Source organism: Pogona vitticeps, chromosome 1 (genome assembly GCF_051106095.1).
Source record: "Pogona vitticeps strain Pit_001003342236 chromosome 1, PviZW2.1, whole genome shotgun sequence".
In the NCBI taxonomy this organism is placed as follows: domain Eukaryota; kingdom Metazoa; phylum Chordata; class Lepidosauria; order Squamata; family Agamidae; genus Pogona; species Pogona vitticeps.
This window is the reverse complement of record NC_135783.1, coordinates 308,439,871-308,459,321: the sequence shown is the minus strand read 5'-3', so window position 1 is coordinate 308,459,321 and position 19,451 is coordinate 308,439,871. Positions and strand designations below refer to the sequence as shown.

The following is a 19,451-nucleotide window of genomic DNA, read 5'->3' as shown; positions in this document are numbered from 1 at the left end:
TCACTGGGGACGTGACATCAATCAGGCCTTTTTTTCCTTCTGCTTCAGATCACTATCTTTCTTCTTGGTCACCTGAATTGCTTCTGAATCCCAGGTTCATCCTTGGCCCTCCCATTAATTATTACAACATACTTCTGCTCCAGTGGAGTTAACATTCCAAGTTCTTGACCCTGTATGTGTGGCCTTGTACTTATGATGGATTTGTTCCTTCTCTGCCTTTCCCACCATTTCTACAGCTACCTTGCATTTGATAGGAGAATGTAACATTGCCAACATCTAATGAAGCTTACTTGATTTGGTAATGACAAAAAAATTGATTCAATCACTGTGTTCACACCAGGTCTCTTAATTTGCAGCTGTATTGAATAAAATAACATGCATTGCCTATAATAATCCCAGTGGATTTTTGCTTACACTTTCTGTGATTGAGAGATACACACAAAATTACTTTTCATGTCATGCTGTATGAAATATGCAAGATACTGAGCAGTGGAGCTGTTTTTTAACTAAAGCTTAATATCTCATCTTTCTATCAATGTTTTCACATCTGAACTAAAAGTAACTCTGAAAGCCCTGATGCAGTTCTAGGAATTGTTATTGTACTGACGTTATATAATTATTATAATGATTTTATAGTAAAAAAAAGTAATGGTTGTTATCTTTCTACAATTATTTTTTTCATGCACAGTCCTCAACAGGAAATAATTATGGCCACCTCACAATGAAAGTTTCATGTATATATGAGGGTGTGAAGGCAGCTGGTACTTCTAGAGGGCCATCTGCCCCTCACCCTGCAGTGCCCTAGCATAAGTGAAGCAGGGCTCGCAGGAAGGCTGCGATGAGGAAAGTCCAGGTGTTGTTGGGGAATGGGATCAGTGGGAAACAGCTGGCCAGAATGGAGGAAGATGTGCTGATATCGTTGAAGGAGACCAGGGTCTGCAATGCCTGGTGAGGATCAGGAATTAGCATACAATCGCTGTTAATTACTCCAGAACACAAGCTGAGTTCTACTAGACATTATACACGTGAAAGGGGATAGGAATGTTTTCAAGTGGCAGTTGTGTGTGTTGATTTTCCTTTTGCTTTCTAACATAGTGGTTTTGCTGTGTCAGGATTAATTTAGCCAGCTGTTTTGTCTCTCACTATGAGATGTGCCAATCTACAGAAGACTCTTATAAAAAGTATTTCCGATACTAGCATTTCATTTTCTAGTGTGCATGACATACCCAGATTGTGATGGCGAGGACATACCATCTTAGCTGTGTACAAATCATGCATTTACAGTTTTTGCCAACACTTTTCTGTACTGTTTAATGACAAAACAATAAAGCATTTGCTCCAAATACAGGCATTGCAATTCAGCCCTAGCAGCAATGAATCCCAAGGTATGTCTTACTATGAAGTTAATTCCTTACAACATACAGTGGGGTCTTGACTTGAGAACTTAATTCGTATTGGAAGGCAGTTCTCAAGTCAAAAAGTCTGTAGGTCAAGTCTCCATTGACCTACAGTGCATTGAAAACTGATTAATCCCGTAACAGGCCGTTTTTGTTCCATTTTGGTTTTTTTCTGGTCTGTAAGTCAATTCTCAGGCTGCAAGTCAAACCTAAATTTTGCGGCCAGAGAAGTCTGTAACTCAAAAAGTCTGTAAGTCAAGCCGTCTGTAAGTCAAGGGTCCACTGTATATGCAAAATCTCTATTTTCACAGGGATTGTTATTTGCACTAATCAACACAGATTTCACGACACGAGTCTCCATATCAGCTTTCAGTATCCCTTTAGAAATGTAAGCATTTTGTATATTTTTGCATCACTGAACATTCATGTCACCAGTAACTTTTTCATCTCATTCTGCTTCAAAACTATAGAATTATATCTTCTGATGCAATAAAAATAAAACAAAAAACAATATTAATTTCTCTTAAGATGGATGGCTAATGGGTTCTCTATAGTGATGACACTCTTTAGAGGAACTAAATACTGCATACCTGTATGCACTGACTGTAAGGTCCTATGTTGGCAGGTGCCCAGTGAGAGATGCTCTGTACATGCATAACTTGTTTCTCACAGCTGGGTACATCACCAATCATCCCATCAGATTGATATTGAAGGCAGTCCATCTGAAACAACACTCCTTCTGGCAAAGGGGCTTCAACACAAACTCTGAAACCAGAAGAGAAAACACAATGTTCTTTGTGACATTTTTAAGGGAATACAGTGACACTTCGTCTGTGGTTGGACATATAACTGAAATTCTTTTTTTCTGTTTCTCAGGTGAAAGTAGGCTTTAAGAATCAGTTCCACAACACACCACCACTGTCTCCACCTTTAAGAATCAGTTCCACAACACACCACCACTGTCTCCACCTCTCCTTCATGGCCCAACCAGCACAACTGCTCAAAGAATGTAAGGGAAATGAAGGACACAGCTCCTTCTCTTTGCTCTTCTTACCACCACTTGCATGCTTTGACAAACCACATGTACAAGATGCCTTGTTGAAGGGAGGTGGAAGTGGATCTATAGCAAACAATGGGAGTCACAAATGAATTCTACACAGGTCTGAACAACAGATCTTTCACATTTGACACTAAACTTTAGAAATCCTAAGTCTCAGAATTCCTTAATGCACACTGACATTTTTCATGCACATCAAACAACTGGTTGCGGAAGGGGAAACAACTCATGTAATTAGAGGACACAGGTTGACTCCCATAGTTAATTATAACTAGAAAAGACCCACTGAATCAATGGAACGTTGGTAAGTCAAAATGTATGTAAGGCCCAGGGCTTCCACAGATAGACTATAATCAAGACTAACAGATTAAGTCAATGGGTGGGTAAAATGCTACCCTTAAGGAACTGTTGTACTCTGCCAGCATTCCTCATTACTGATACAGCTGGCCATGGGGGTAAAAGTAGCACTCTAAATCCGAAGGATCGTATCACCTCATATGAGCTTTCTCAGCTTTTCAGATCTTCTAGGGAGGCCCTTCTCTCAGCTCTACTACTACCTTCCCAAACTGTTCTGGTGAGGGAGAGCCAAGAAATTATGTTGGACCTCTCCTTCTTGTCCTTCTGTCACGAGGCAAAGACCTTCCTGTTCAGGAAGGCTTTTAAGCAATAAGGAACTCATTTATTAAATGAGATTTTTAGATGTTTTTAGGAATCTTAAAAATTTTGTTTTTAATCTTCTTTTTAATCTTTTATATGTTTAATTGTTTTTTTAATATAATGTTTATGATGTCTTAAAATTGTTGATTATTGTATAGTTTTAATTCTTGCGATCTGTCATGACTCTACAATGGGGAGAAAGGCAGCAAACAAATAATCAACTAACCCAGTGGTTCTTAACCTTGGGTTACTCAGGTCTTTTTGAACTGCAACTCCCAGAAACCCCAGCCAGCACAGCTGGTGGTGAAGGCTTCTGGGAGTTGCAGTCCAAAAACACCTGAGTAACCCAAGGTTAAGAACCACTGAACTAACCAACCAACATCAGGAAGGCTACATTTGCCAACTGCTAATTCAGCGTGATTTCTTATAAGAATGGAAGGGAGCCCTTTCTGCTGCTGAAGCTACAGACCCCAGAAGATATGTGAGTAAATACGCTCTCCTTAATATATATACATGTATAAGCCTGCAAGATATTTATGCCAGAGGGATTTGCTGCCTAAATTTATTTTAAAAATTACTAGACAGGATATTACCGGTACTTCAAAAATCTGAGTATTTTTAAAGCAACATTACAGTTCCTGAAATAATAATTATCATTTCATATTAAAAGATATCTATCATAATATTTCCATATTTGAACAAATGTGTTATTAAAATGTGTTAAAGTGAAACACTACACGGCATAAAAGTACGTACCCTTCTGTCATCACCCCACCACCATCAAATTGATCCTTTACAAAATATCTTGTCCTTCCTTCTGGCTCTGACTTTTTTTAGCACTCAAAGCACACATACCTTCCATTCCTTGTTGCAAAACTCCATAGATCTCTGCACATGCTTAAAATCACACTGCCTTCTCAAAATGTTATCAAAATAATTAAAGAACCATCACTACCACCATTCAGGTTAACATCCACTGTGAATGGGTTGATATGTTTATTTAAGCTCCAATATGCTTGGGAATGCCACTCTAATACTTGCAGCCCTCTTATGCCAGAGTAGTGGTGAAGGAGGCATAGGGTACCACACCATACCTATATTGTCTAAACAATATGTCCATTATGGGTTGCATGCTCAAAAGATGTAATTTCCCAGCATCTTTGAGCCTGAGTGACCATGAAAAGCCTTTAAATGTACAATGTTAAAACTGAAAGGAATTTGTTTCAGTGAAGGAGGAACCCACACAAAGAAGTTTCAGCTGCCTACTGACACTGTGGGAATGCAGCTTGGGATAAAGCTTCAAAAAGCTACCTTTTTGGTAAGATGGACAGCAAGTGACATGCTATCTGGATACTCCATGTTGTAGTCCGAAAAAGTAACTCCTCCAAGCTCTGTATATCTTTTGAACAGTTTACTATTTCCTATATACTTTCTCTAGAACATAGAGATTGAAACATAATTCAATTATTTCTGGGCCTCTTTTCAACTGATTATATATTGGGATAACACACAGATTTCTCTTTTGTAAATTATGGGGCATGACATTAATAAGGAATACTGGATATTTATCTCAAGAAAGTCTTCAGTGCAATGAGTTTCACAGAGATCCAATTACTAGTAAAGCTATTACTAAGTAGGAGGAAATCTATCTTATTAACTGAAATAAGTAATAAAGCCCTCAACAGGACAAGAAATTCCCAAAGAACTTGCTTCTTATAAAAGATTTTATGCAGTATTAAAAATATTTTAATTGTAGAGCCTTCATTTCATTAACTTTATATATTAACATTTTTATTGAGAAAATAGAAATGAAATGCATTTGAAGATATCAAATTAAGAGAAATGAAAAGGAAAACATGTTTGCACTGAATTTATTAAAAAGCCCCAGTATGGCTATTTAGTAAGGTAAAACTAGGAATGACAGTGATGCCAGCAACTGATTCAGCATGCTTTTTCAATTAACTGAAGCAAGCATGGAAAAAAATATCTGATATTGTGGGATAAAAAAACAGCATGTGAGGACAGGTAAAGTGTAGAGCTTTACGTTTTTTCATGACCTGAACAGAATCTCCTTAATATCATGCTGTAATCTACTTTAAAATCTTTCCTGAAGCATATAAAAGGATACTGCAACACCGTGGCACTAAGGTTTCAGAGAAAAGGATGAAGCTTCATGTTACCTGCATTCTTCTACAAGTAGAGCACATGCATTTGGAACTACCTGAGGCCAGAAGTATACATTTGAAGGAATAAAGGTACCTTGGAGTTACTTTCTTCTTCTTCTTTATTCTAAAGTAGATCTCTACTGAGACATTTGTATAGAGGTTAGAGGAAATTAAACCCTTCCTCCTCCAACATATTCTGACCGCAGTCTAATTCAAGGACCATGTACCTGAAATATCTATTGCAACACACTGATCTACTCTAATGAACAGGTAAATTTTTCACAATAGGTACAGACAGGTAAGGAGAATGATCTCATTTGGGACTGTAATAGGGGAAAGGTAAGGGCCCTCAAGCCAGCATCCTGATATAGATTAGAGCTCCTGCACTCATGCTCACGTGTGTGGTGGCCAACTTTGGCAGGTCCAGGTTTCTGACTGCCGAAAATAGAACTGAACGCAGCTATTGGTTGGTTGGTTGGTTGGTTGGTTGAACAGAATTCCAATTATTTATGGCCAACATGTGTGAGGGTGAGGTGTTAAACAGAACAGAGAATGCCCGTAACCTGTTTAATAAGGGAAACATCAAAAAGCAGCAAGTTTGTTGTTGTTAAAGAAGAGGCTGAGGGGGCTCACAAATTCTCTCTTGATGGGGTGCATTTAACCCCAGAGCTGTGCTTTGCATACCTCTGTTCTACACAAACTCACAAAATACATTTCTGTTACTTATGTCTTCAAACATGCTGTGGGTTAAAATCCTTCTCTCAGTAACCACACTGCTTTGAATTTTATTTACGAAAGATTAAAGATGGAGACCAGGCAAAAGAAGACTCATCTGTTAATCAAATATCTTGTATCTCCCTGAATAATTTTAGCAATGGCTGCTATTGAAAGATGTCACAAAGCTCACCAGCAATTTGGCAATTATGTGACAATTATATTTGTGTGAAGTAGGATTTTAGTTCTCCTGAAACAAAATTTGATAGCAAAGGGGCTGGACTCAACAAGAAAGTATATGAGATTTTTTAGGACTATGTTTATGTACTTGGGAGAGTTACCTTACAAGGCTTTACTAAAGAAGCAAGCATTCCTGTGCCACTTATGAGTGAATTTCTAAAACCCAGAATAACATATGTTTTTGAAAACGGACATACACATTGGTGAAAGAAAGACCAGTCCATCGAAGAGAAAGAAACTGAAAGTCATAAAGAACTATATTCCAGTGTATCGTAAATATAAGACAACAGTACTATGAACCCACCTTGCTGGGGGACACAAATCAAATGCTGTCATATAGACAGAATTTATAGTATCAAAATCTTTCATGCTCTTCATATATAGATGAACCAAAATAGTATCTGCCCATTCCAGTCCTTTTGAGTTCAGATGAGCTGCATGTGGGAAAATAATGTAGAAATTAAGGATGGAAACATTACATTCACATAGAATGATAGGAGGAATAATTTTATAAAATGCCTCCCCAAGAAAAGGAAATAACAGCTTAACTCTATCCTAGTTCAGCTGAGGCCATTAACAGAATGGCAATAACCACAGTAAGGTATTTTGAAAATAATATCATATCTGACACCACTGAATTGCCGGTGATTTTACTTCTACAGTACTTTCCAAAGCACTTTTGCATAAATTGAAATTCTTACATTGTCTGAAATGAGGCAATCAGAATTAAGTACAAACATGAGGAGATGAATTCAAAGAACTGCGAGTAGAAGGAATATTGCCACTAGCACTGTATAGTACTCAGAAGTTCACGCCTCTATTAGTATCAAAGATCACACAAACATTACTGTCTCTTTAGTTTCAATTATCTGATTTAACATGGAAGTAGACTTTGAGACCTATCATCAATTGTCAATCAGATAGAAGTACTTCCAAATGCATTAGTGATTCAAAAGTGTGTGTGTGTGTGTGTGTGTGTGTGTACAGAAAAATAGATAAATAGAATTCTAAGAAATGTATATAAGCAAATTAGAGGAGTTTGAATTCAATGGACCAAGTTCTCAATGCAAACAGATATTTAGGGTTCTCCATCAGGAGCAATAAATCTGGCCTGTTTCTGTCATGAACTGTCATTATGTGCCCATTTGTGCCAGACTTGAAAAGTCAATGACTGCAGAATTCCATATAGTTAATAGTGAATTACTTTGAGGAAGCAGTTAAGTTCAAATGAGTTACCAAATTAACTAGATGTCGTATAGCTAGTGAATATGGTTTAACAGTTCTAAAGGGACTGGCAGTCTGCTGACCTCACAATGCCCTGTCCTTCTCAAACACAAATATTAGTCCATCTAGATGGACGGGGTATAAATTTACCGTATTTTTTGCTCCATAAGACGCACTTTTTCTCTCCAGAAAGGTGGGAGAGAAAGTACATGCGTCTTATGGAGTGAATGCAATAACCCAGGGTTCAGCCACCACCACCCAAAAGCCTCCCACTGCCATGCCAGGAGACCTCTGAACTGGCAGCAGAGACTGCTTGCTGTTCAGACCTCAGCATTCTGCACTGCTGACTTTCCAAGATCTGCTCCCTGCAGCTCAATTGGAAAACCAGCAAGGCAAACAGGCCTATGGCAACAAGCAATGCAAACAGCCAATGACCAAAGGGGAAGGAGTGATTCTATTTAAACTAGAGGAAACCAGAAACACAGTCCCCCATTTAGGCAGTTGATTTTCCCACATTTGGGGAAATCACAGGGGTCAGCTCATCTGAAGTGCAATAGATGAGCCTTACCCTGGGAAAACCACTCTTACAAGAATGGTATCTTCCCTGCCAGGTCTGTGTTTGAATGGCCCCTAAGCCTCCTGGCCCTTTGTGTGCCCTGCCCTCAAAAGGCATGGTGACCGCCTGGCTGCACCTCCTGATCAGAACAGGGTTGCACAGCCCCAGTGCTGAAAGAGGCCAGGAGAGCTCCTCAGTGTTTTGGGGTGCCCCACAGGACCCCCATCAGGGGCTAGATGTTCCTCCCACAATCCTCCAGTGCACATATATTAGCATACCTAATATGTGGGGAAGGCGGGGAAAGCAGGGGAAATTGAAACTTTCAGTTAGTGAAGAGGCTGCTTGTCCGCTTCCTTGCTAGTCCAAGCAGTTAGAGAGCTGCTTGTTTTTCTTTAAAAGCTTCTTGTTTTGAGTTAAACCCTGTTTGGATTAAAAGGTGCTCCGTTTGAGTTGAAACCTGCTTGCCTGGGAAGTGGCTGATCAGCTGTTAGGTGGGGAAAGGGCAGGAACGGAGAAGAGCACAAAATGGCTGCCGTCTGCAGGCTGCCTGCTGGCATTTAGCTGTTTGGGGCTCTTTTTTGGCTGTTCTGGGGTCTACCAAGGCACTGTGAAGAGCCAGGCTCAGTCTACAGTACCTGGTAAGTGAATTTCTTTTAGGTTTTTTAAAGTTTCTGACCTTTTTCAATGTATTTCTATGGGAAATTTGGATTCAACTGGCAAACTTTTCAACTAGTTCTGGGCATCTAATAGAGAATGTATTTCCAAAGGGTGTTGCAGCAAGGAAACTAACTGTGCCTCGTGACTTCTAACTGGATTACAGTACCTGCTTCCTGATTTCAGTTACTATAGTTTGTATTCAGTTTTTTTGGCTGGTCAAGAACATTGTTCCTGGCTTTGTGTGTTGTGCCTTGCATGCTATAAACGTTCAATTATGTCAGAAAATAGAGATTTGGTCTTATGCTGAGATTTGGTTCAGAATATATTTTCCCTGTTTAACCCCTCTAAAAATTATGTGCGTCTTAAGATCCGGAGCGTCTTATGGAGCAAAAAATACGGTAATTTTAAAAAATGTTATGAATATCCAATTCACTGCTTAATTAGATTCTCAACCAGTTTTATACAGTGGTGCCTCGCAAGACGAGTGCCCCGTTTAACGACGAGATCACATTACGACAAACTTTTTGTGATCGCAAAAGTGTTTGCTTTACGATGGTTTCAATGGGGGAATTTCGCTTTGCAATGATCGGTTCCCGAAGCAAAATGATGATTTTCGGCCAGCTGATCGGCGGTTTCAAAATGGCCGTCAGGTAAAAAAAATGGCTCCCCACTCTTTTCTGTGACGGATTCCTCACTGCACGGGCAGCGAAAATGGCCGCACTATGGAGGATCTTCGCTGGACGGTGAGTTTCAAGCCCACAGGAATGCATTAATCAGGTTTTAATGAGTTTCGATGGGCTTTTTTATTTCGCATTACGACGTTTTTGTTCTACAGCGATTTCGCTGGAACAAATTAATGTTGTAATGCGAGGCACCACTGTACTTCTGTAAAAAAAAAATCATGCCTAAGCCTACTGGATGAAGTTAACTGTGGTTGACATTGCTGCTACTATATCTCTTGAAACACCAGAATCAGCTAATTTGTCAAGCCTCAACTTTCTTTTTCTTAAATCAGCATTTTGTTTTAGAACTACAATACAGACACCCTGTTTTATATTATTCATCATAGGCCACACATACATTTTCACTGTCCATAGACATACACTTATTTTATGTTTCAGTCCGTCACACAGCTACCAACTGATCTGTTTTTAAGAACAGTTCTTCCTAATTATTATTATCTAAAAATAGGTGTGTGCATTCCGAGGATGTTGGTGTATAGAATCCATCAGCAGCCCCCTTGAAAATCATTTTGAGTTATTCTCAGACACAACCCTTTCTTCAGATATATATCATATGTTATATTTAACATATTATCCACAGAGAAAGGAATCTGCCTCAGGCAATGGAGATGGAACATTTTTGCTCTCCTAATGCATTTAAGAAATCGAGGGCAGAATTGTCATGCATTTAGAAAACAGAGGAATTATGCTGACCAATACACACACCTGCATGAACTCATGCTCAGTTTAATAGAGAATGAGCCCTGCACGTTTAGAAATATACATGTGAAGGGGAATCCTCATTGGCCAAGATTCATCTTTGTATGATATAATTCTAGGCATGTGGGGCTCCTTTAGGCTATGTCCCTCTTTAGCTGCTCAGGGACATCGTGGGGAGGCAGCCTGACTATCCAAAAAACTCTCATTTCACACGCTGGGTGAACATATGGTGATGCATATTGCTTTAAACCCTCTGTGCACAAAGTTTGTTCTGGTCCACAGAGCTTAGTTGTCCAACAAATCCTAATTTTCTTCTGAAAATACACATTCCGGATCACCGTCCCCCCCTTCATATGCTCTGATAGATTTAGGAGGAACCTACAGACCATATAAATGAAGTCAGTGGGCTTCAGGAAAGGGGAAGATCAACTAATCTTGCTCCCTTTCCCTTTGTAAGTATTTTCACAGGATTTAAGGCTGTTCTATTTTGGAATGGCATTTCTGGATTAACCCGAATATTACTAACCCCAATATTGCTTAGCTACATTTAGAAGAAGTACATTCATCATGCAAATGTAATTGTAGCATGCTTCCAATTAGAGGGCTTTAAAACCATATCTGAAGCAGTGCAAGTTGGGTGCTTTCTCTCCTAAACCAACACTATTCAATATTTGAATTTTGGAGTACCTACCTGAATAACTATATTTTAAAAATCAGAAAAGAAGCTAGCAATGTTCTTTTTAAAGAATCTGTGATGAATTAACAGACTTGCAGCCTTAATACTGAGAGTTAGGTCTACCCTGTGTGTTTTGCAGGCCGTTAGCAGATTTCCACTTGGCAAACCACATGTTTTTTCAGAGGAACTAAACAACCAGCCTTACAACAAGACTTTTCCTTCCTTCTTTTTTACACCATTAAAAAATAACAGGATAAAAGAGTGAGCAGACAGCAGGTTCAGATTTTCTAGGAAAATGTTACACATGAAGAGTCTCAGAATTGTTTCTTTTTCCAAAGAAACCTATATTGTTGAGGGCTTTTCTCTCTCCAGATGACAGGACCTTAATTCCTGTAGTGTTCTCAACCCCCGGTCCGAAAGCAAAAATAAGAAAGTGCAAGTACTACCCGGACTAAAATGCTAAGAGTCTGCCAAAAATAGAATACTTTAAAAGCAGGTAATCGGTCTAAATCAGCAGGCTTCCAAAACATCAAGCCAGAAACACAACCACTACTTTTCATTTAATTCTATTGGAAAGAATGGCAAAGATGTATAGTATTTGAATTGGCTGTGGTCCATGGAAATATAACAAGAGCCAAGTAAATGTTACAGAGCCCCATTGCTTCAATTTACATATTATGCCCAAAAGATTTATGCAGAACATTGCTGCCTTTCCCTACGAGTCTGATTACATCCTCCTTGCTGATTTCCAGGCTGTTAAGAACTAGCTTAAGGGTCCTTTAGAAAGCACACGGCCTTTCACTTTGCAAAATCGCTCGTGCCTCCTTATCATTCTGTATTCAGTCATGAACTCAGCTGCACAAGCCAAATGTTGTGATTTTATGAGCCCATACATCAAAAGTATTCGTGAACAAGAATACAAGCTTGCCCATTGCTGCCTCAGAGAGCAATTTCCATTTTTATGAATGAAAAAGATGCCTGCATAAACATTTCTTTATTTAAAAGTGTAAAAATGAGAAAAGATGCAGAACAAAATGGAAACATTTTGTTTTATATGTCAATATCTTCTAAGGGTTTGATAGTAAGAAATCCAGCTACCACAATTCCCAAGATAGCAATTCTTCCTTTGCATTAAGTACATAAATGAGATTTAGAGCCACTGACCTAATCCTAAATGCCAAAATGTACCACAGCAACAGATTTCCAGAGAACTTAATTTAAAATTATGATGATAAAGGCAGTTCAGCTAGGAAAAAGCATATGAAATAGGGAGTGCATACAGGAAAAGATAAGAAGTATGAAAACAAATTCCAGTCTTGAATAAATAAAACAATGTGGAAAGGAAAAGCTATTTAGCCTAATTATAACATTTCAAAAAATCACTCTAATATTCTGAAAACTCCTGCTACCAAACAGAGGCTGAAATCCTGTTGAACAGTTACACAAATAATGTAAATTTTAGAAGTGAAGTGCCATCAGTGATGGAATCTCTGTAGACATTATCTGTTGCATATTAAGTCATGCAAATTTATGTGCAACAGATAATACCTATGGAGATGTCTTGACCTATGGCACTTCACATCTAAAAATTGCACGTTTGTATGACTGCACAACAGGATTACAACCACTAAGTATTAGCTGCCCAGAAAGTCCTAACATAAGGACCTCTGGACAAGCAACCCTGGGATAATCTAAGCTAACAAGTCATCATATTAATGTCCTTAAATGTGTTTTTAAAATGATCTACTGATCATTTTTTAAAATATAGGCCAGAATTTTACTGTGCTTCTATAAAGTTCCCATGACATGCTGCAACTAATTGCTGAGCTGCTAGGACAAGTTTTCATCCTGTGACTTGTCATGTGTCCAGCAGTGCAATCAAAATGCTCCTTGGTACTCCCATGAGTTAGCCATGACAAGTTCTGTAAACACCAGCAGGATTCTGGATTCTTGCTTAGTTTATTAACCAAAGGAGGTTAAAACAATTAATTGATTTAAAGCTGGTATAATTTTCAGCAGACAGGAGGAATAGTTGTTTCATTCACCCTAGTGTGATCCTGACTGCTCCTTTAATTGCAGCTGGCAATTGGAAGAGCAGTAAAAAGAAAAAGACCTGTTTGTGCTCATGCTGAAAAATCCAGAGTAGTGAAGGAAGTGCCAAGGTGTGCTGGCATGTGGCAGTACAAAACTGTCTTAATCAGTAACAGGAAACATGTTCTCTTCCAGAATATTTTGAACTACAGTTCCCTCAGCACTGCACCCAATAGGATAAAATGAGTTTCAAACTTACATCTGGAGGGCCACACATTCCCTATTTCTAGCCTAGAGGTGTTTGAGGAAGGAAAGAAGAAGAAATATAGGCATGCCATCCTTGAACAAAATCTAAAACCAAGAGGAAGCAAGATGCTTCCAGCTAGCTGGGAAGTGATGCGAGGACGGGAGGCTCTTGCATTAATATATTTTGCTTATAAGTAACCACCTCTACCTCTTAAAGCAAACCAAATTCCTTACTATCTTAAAAATATCTTATTTTCCTTTGTGGCTACTTAAACAGACGACAAAGTATAACTTAACCAAAGCTCTTCATAAATTTAATTACAATGATTATTAATCAAAAGCTGCAACCTTAATTAAAATGCATATGTTCTATACAAGATATCATACTATAAAAGATAAAATAAACTACCTGACAGTGATGAAAAGACACCTTTAGCTGATTCTTGCACATTTGCTCCTTCTTTCGGATTAACATAAGCCCTGATGCCTGATATCCACTGGTAACCTTTTGGAGACTTCCCCGAGTATTCAAGTGTCTCACCTCCAAAAGAGATGTAAAAATATAAGATTACAATGGCAAAAATTCAGCAGTAAGACTAATAAAAGTGAAGGTTACTAATGTAGACAACATAAAATAGCCAATAATGTAGGATGTATTAGCCATAACTCGTGGGGGGGGGGGTACTGTTTTTCATTGCTCTGTGTACAAATAGAAATGTTTAAATAATTATCAGTGCTACTGAAGTACAAACAATGATTTATTTATTTATTTATTTATTTATTTATTTATTTATTTATACATACATACATACATACATACATACATACATACATACATACATACATACATACATACATACATACATACATACATACATACATACTCCGCCTATCTGGTCATTGCAACCACTCTAGGTGGCTTACAACACAAAATATATAAGCAAATATAAGAAAAGAATTATTACACAATTAGACAATTCTGCAAGATGGACAGCATACAAAATAAATCAAATAGAGGAGGGTTAGTTAGTTAGGCATCCTTCAGTCTCGAAAGACTATGGTATCGTGCTCTGTATGGAGGACTTGGAGCAGCGTCTAGTGTGGCTGAGGAGGCCGATTCGAGAGTGACAGTCTCTTCCACACTGAAGACAAATCCAGTTTGTCCCCTGTCCAGCTCCCTGGTTTTGCTGCTTTTGTGACTTCCTCTTTGCCTCAGCCTGCTGGGCAAGGGTCTCTTCAAATTGGGAGAGGCCGTGGTGCAATGCCTGCCTCCAGGCTGAATGCTCAGATGTCAGGGTTTCCCATCTGTTGAGGTCCATTCCTAAGGCCTTCAGATCTCGCTTGCAGATATCCTTGTATCGCAGCTGTGGTCTCCCTCTAGGGCGGTTTCCCTGCACCAATTCTCCATACAGGAGATCCTTTGGAATCCGACCATCAGCCATTCTCACGACGTGCCCAAGCCAACGTAGGCGTCGCTGTTTCAGTAATGTGTTCATGCTGAAAATTCCAGCTCGTTCTAGGACTACTCTGTTTGGAACTTTGTCCTGCCAGGTGATACCAAAAATCCGTCGGAGACAACGCATATGGAAGGTGTTTAGCTTCCTTTCCTGCCGTGCACAAATGGTCCAGGACTCACTACAGTACAGGAGTGTGCTCTATAGACCTGGATCTTCGTATGTGTCGTCAGCTTCTTATTGAGCCATACTCTCTTTGTGAGTCTAGAGAACATGGTAGCTGCTTTGCCAATGCGTTTGTCCAGCTCAACATCCAGAGACAGGGTGTCAGAGATGGTTGAGCCAAGGTACACAAAGTCATGAACAACCTCCAATTCTTGTGTGGAGATGGTAATAGAAGGAGGTGAGTCCACACCCTGGCCCATGACTTGTGTTTTCTTCAGGCTGATTGTTAGTCCAAAGTCTTGGCAGGCCTTGCTGAATCGATTTATGAGTTGTTGGAGGTCTTCAGCAGAGTGGGCAACAATGGCTGCATCATCTGCGAAGAGGAAGTCCCGCATGCATTTCAGTTGGACTTTGGTCTTCGCTCTCAATCTAGAGAGATTAAAGAGCTTTCCGTCTGATCTAGTTCGGAGATAGACGCCCTCGGTTGCAGTTCCAAAGGCATGCTTCAGCATGACAGCAAAAAAGATCCCAAAAAGTGTTGGTGCAAGGACACAGCCCTGTTTCACTCCGCTTCGGATGTCAAAGGGGTCTGATGCTGAGCCGTCAAAAACTACAGTGCCTTTCATTCCCTCATGGAAGGATCTGATGATGTTAAGGAGACGGGGTGGACATCCAATCTTGGGAAGTATTTTAAAAAGGCCATCCCTGCTAACCAAGTCAAATGCTTTTGTAAGGTCTATGAAGGCCACTAAGAGTGGCTGTTGTTGTTCCCTGCATTTCTCCTGCAGCTATCGGAGGGAGAATACCATGTCAGTGGTGGATCTATTAGCTCGGAATCCACACTGTGATTCTGGATAGACTCTGTCTGCAAGAACCTGGAGCCTCTTCAGCACAACACGGCCAAGCAGCTTCCCTACAACGCTAAGAAGAGAGATGCCACGGTAGTTATTGCAGTCACCCCTATCGCCTTTGTTCTTGTACAATGTGACGATGTTTGCGTCCTTCATGTCCTGTGGGACTCCACCTTCCCTCCAGCAGAGACAAAAGACTTCATACAGTTCAGTGGTGATGATCTCCTTACAGCACTTCAGCACTTCAGCAGGGATGTTATCCTTTCCAGGTGCCTTGCCGGAGGCGAGGGAATCCAAGGCCGCTTTTATTTCTGCTAAGGTTGGTTCACTGTCCAGCTCTTCCAAGACAGGCAGGCACTCAATGTTATTTAATGCTTCTTCGGTTACTACATTCTCTCTGGAATATAGCTCGGAGTAGTGCTGTACCCAGCGTTCCATCTGCTGTGCTCAGTCCTGGATGGGCACACCTGTAGCAGACTTCAAGGGAGCAGATTTCTTCTGCATTGGACCTAAGGCCTGCTTGATACCGTCATACATTCCTTTGATGTTACCTGTGTCCGCTGCTATCTGTATCTGGGAGCAGAGCTGGAGCCAGTAATCATTGGAGCATCTCCTGGCAGCCTGTTGGACTTGGCTACGAGCAGCTCGAAGAGCTTGCAAGTTGTACTCGCTAGGACAGGTTTTGTATGCTGCTAGAGCTCTTCTCTTATCCTCGATGGCTGGCATTAGCTCCTCTGAATGGGCTTCGAACCAGTCAGCCATCTTTTTGGTCTTCTTGCCAAAGGTGGACAAGGCGGTGTTATAGACAGCGTTCTTGAAGTGTTCCCATCATTTAGGTGCATTTACATTAGCCGGACCTGGGAGGGCTTCCTCGAGTGCTTGGGCGAATTCCTTCACTTTTCTTTGATCACGAGTCTTGCTGATGTCAATACGTGGTCTTCCTTCCTTTTTCGTGTGATATACTCTCTTTGTTCGTAGTTTTACTCTACTACACACCAGGGAGTGATCAGTATCACAATCAGCACTCTGTTAACTGCGTGTGATCGTAATATTAGGGAGGCTAGAACGTCTAGTGAGGATCAGATCAAGCTGATGCCAATGCTTGGATCTTGGATGTCTCCAGGAAACTCTGTGTTGCAGCTTCGTATTAAAGAATGTGTTGCTGACACAGAGACCATAATAACAGCAAAACTCCAGCAAGCGTTGGCCATTTTCATTCATCTTTCCAATGCCAAAACGGCCTAGACAAGTGGGCCAAGAATTATGATCAGCACCAACTCTAGCATTAAAGTCTCCAAGAATGAACAGTGACTCTCTTTCAGGGACTTTTTTGATAGTAGCTGCCAGATCGTCGTAGAATTTGTCTTTCACTTCTGTAGTGGATGACAGTGTTGGTGCATATGCACTAATGAGGGTTACTGGTCCTGCTGATGAGTGGAGCTGCAGAGACAGGATTCTTTCACTCCCCACAGTAGGTGGAACAATGCATCTCAGGAGAGTATTTCTGACTGCAAAGCCAACACCATATTCCCTGGTCTCATTCGATGGTTTTCCCTGCCAGAAAAATGAGAAGTTTTTTTCTTTGACAGATCCCGAGTCTGGCAATCTTGTCTCTTGCAGGGCAACAATGTCCATCTGTAGTCTACTTAATTCCATGTCAATGACAGCTGTCTTGCGCATATCGTCTATTTCTTGGAGGTCGTCAGGAAAGCCATAGTCAGGAAAGCCAGGGGTCATTGTCCGTACATTCCAGGTGCCCAACTTAAGGGCAGAAGTTTTCTTGTGATTGTTGCATGGTGCACGGTTATCGATCTGCTTGTTGGGTTTGACCCTAAACCCCACGCACCCCGTGAAGTTAACAGACCGTGGCGAGGTAGCACCTTACTGGCTGGGGGCTGCCCAGCTTAAGGCGGGCGGTATCTACCTAGTGAGGTGCAATGACCTCTCCCACCGTCAGAAGTAGCCCCTGGCGTCCTGCTCTACGCCAATTGAGCAGAGACTTATAACCGGTAACTGCTACTTCCCGTGTTGTTTCGACGCTGTATGCGAAGCTGGAGTGTCCTCTCCAGAGCACGAAGCCTGGATAAAATAATATGGAGGGTAGAGAATCAGGAATTAGCTGGGGGGGAAGGCCTGCTTAAATATCCACGTTTTTAATTGAGTTTTGAAAGTACTTAGTTACCAACTAAGAACTAGGTCAGGTTAACTCTCTTTTAATATATTTAGTCAGGCTGTGAGTGTACAAACATTCCTATTTTCACAACAAATTATTTTATTCATTCATACTGATCACCAAATGGAACACCGCACTGGATGCTCCTGCTTGGTGAAACAAGGAAAGAAATAGTGTTTTGCTCTTCTGTCACCGCAACTCCAGTCATCTCCTCCACTGCCCTGAAGAGTTCCCTCATCTTCCAGGGTAAATTATTCTAGGGACACAGAGGACTTCAGGGGGAGGGGAGAGTGAAGGAAGACCACTTAATCCACACTTCAAACAACAGAAAAGCACCACTAAGTCTACATCCTCCCACTGACAGATAGGGCACTTGCTATTCCAAGGAAGCTTTTGCTGGAGCCAACCCAACAATATTTCAGAATTTCATCATTTTTTGAACTGTACTTCTATATTGTTTGTATGGCATACTTTTCCCCCACAGCTAGAAAACACAATATTCAATGTGAATGAATACAGCAAATGTATAATTAGTTGTAGCTAACCAAGTAAAGGATTACAGGCTTACACCTCAATGGAAACCACTCATATTTCTGCAGAGGTGCATCTGCATGTCTCTTGTGGCCCCAGCACCACAGCACAAGCATTTGAGAGACAGTATTTTCAAGGAAGGAGCACAGATAGCTGCAGTGCAAAAACGGTGGCAGGAAAGCCTTGGTAAGTGCAAAAATGTATGTTTGAAATGTTCAATATGCATGTCACTGGGCACAAACATCTCTGCCTGTGCATCACTACAAACACTGATTAATGCAAAACCTGCAAGTGGAAATGCCTGCAATATTCAAGACTGGGATTTTAAATTATGGTTTTAAACAGCAGCTCAAAGCAATGAAGCTATTATTGTATCTGTGGTTCTGAAGTGAACCACTGCAGCTACAGAATAGAGTGGAAAAGATACCAAAGCACAGTAAGAGTTTTTCATAGGTTCATGACCTGCTGGTTTTCCACCTTGACTTTTATGAGGGATGCAAATGAAGAACGCCCTTGCCCCATGTTTCTGAATATGGACACAACTTTTTGTATGTTGTTTCAACAAGTTGGACTTATCAAAATGAAGTGTCTTTCCATGATGCGTAGTTCTAACTTGTACTGGCAAATCAGAGCTGCAGCCCTGTATCTCAGATTTAAAAAGGCAAGGGAACATGGCTGGGAAGAAGATCGACACTGGCAAAGTATAATAGTTATTAACATGAATGGAATGAATAGGCATGGAGCCTCCATCCATGCAGGAGAGTATCATTAGCATCCAAGAGTAAGAGCTCTGAACTTACTTTTGAGCTAAGAAAAATGCTGACACCTCTAATAAAATTCTGAAGGTATAGTGAAGGAAAACAAAAAGTCAAAACATTTTAACTGTGTTTCTCAGCTGTGCTATGAGTTACATTTTAAAAACAAAATTAGTATGCCGCTGGTGAGTTTCATATCTTATTAAAATGCAGCAGGTTTTAAAAAACAAAGCCCTTTCTCCTATTCGGTTATTTCAAGATAAAATTGCTTTAGCCAGAAAAAAGGAAATCGGTACACTTCGTAGACTCCTCTTGCCCCATTCCATACGTACAACAATTCCATTCTGCACACAGGGGGACTTGCAGAGTTCACACAAGGATGCACCTCCTTGTGCAAGCACAACTTTTGCCCAGAATCAACAAAGACAATCTCTAGCTTGTGCAATGGGAAACTAGAGAG

The 19,451-nt window shown here is 40.4% G+C and overlaps 1 protein-coding gene and 1 pseudogene across 4 annotated transcripts in view; both read right to left on the bottom strand.

Annotated features, from left to right (window-relative positions):
* Positions 1 to 19,451, bottom strand: part of DPH6 (diphthamine biosynthesis 6) — a 335,370-nt gene that overhangs the window by 172,728 nt on the left and 143,191 nt on the right. For all 4 annotated transcript variants that reach the window (XM_072986316.2, XM_078391934.1, XM_020789398.3 and 1 more), the window contains 3 exons: positions 13,472 to 13,603; positions 6,535 to 6,664; positions 1,988 to 2,162 (listed from right to left, as the gene is read on the bottom strand). In XM_072986316.2, coding sequence (XP_072842417.2) covers positions 1,988 to 2,162; positions 6,535 to 6,664; positions 13,472 to 13,603 — 437 coding nt within the window. The remainder of the gene's footprint in view (positions 1 to 1,987; positions 2,163 to 6,534; positions 6,665 to 13,471; positions 13,604 to 19,451) is intronic.
* LOC144586184 (U1 spliceosomal RNA) lies at positions 7,919 to 8,073 on the bottom strand (annotated as a pseudogene).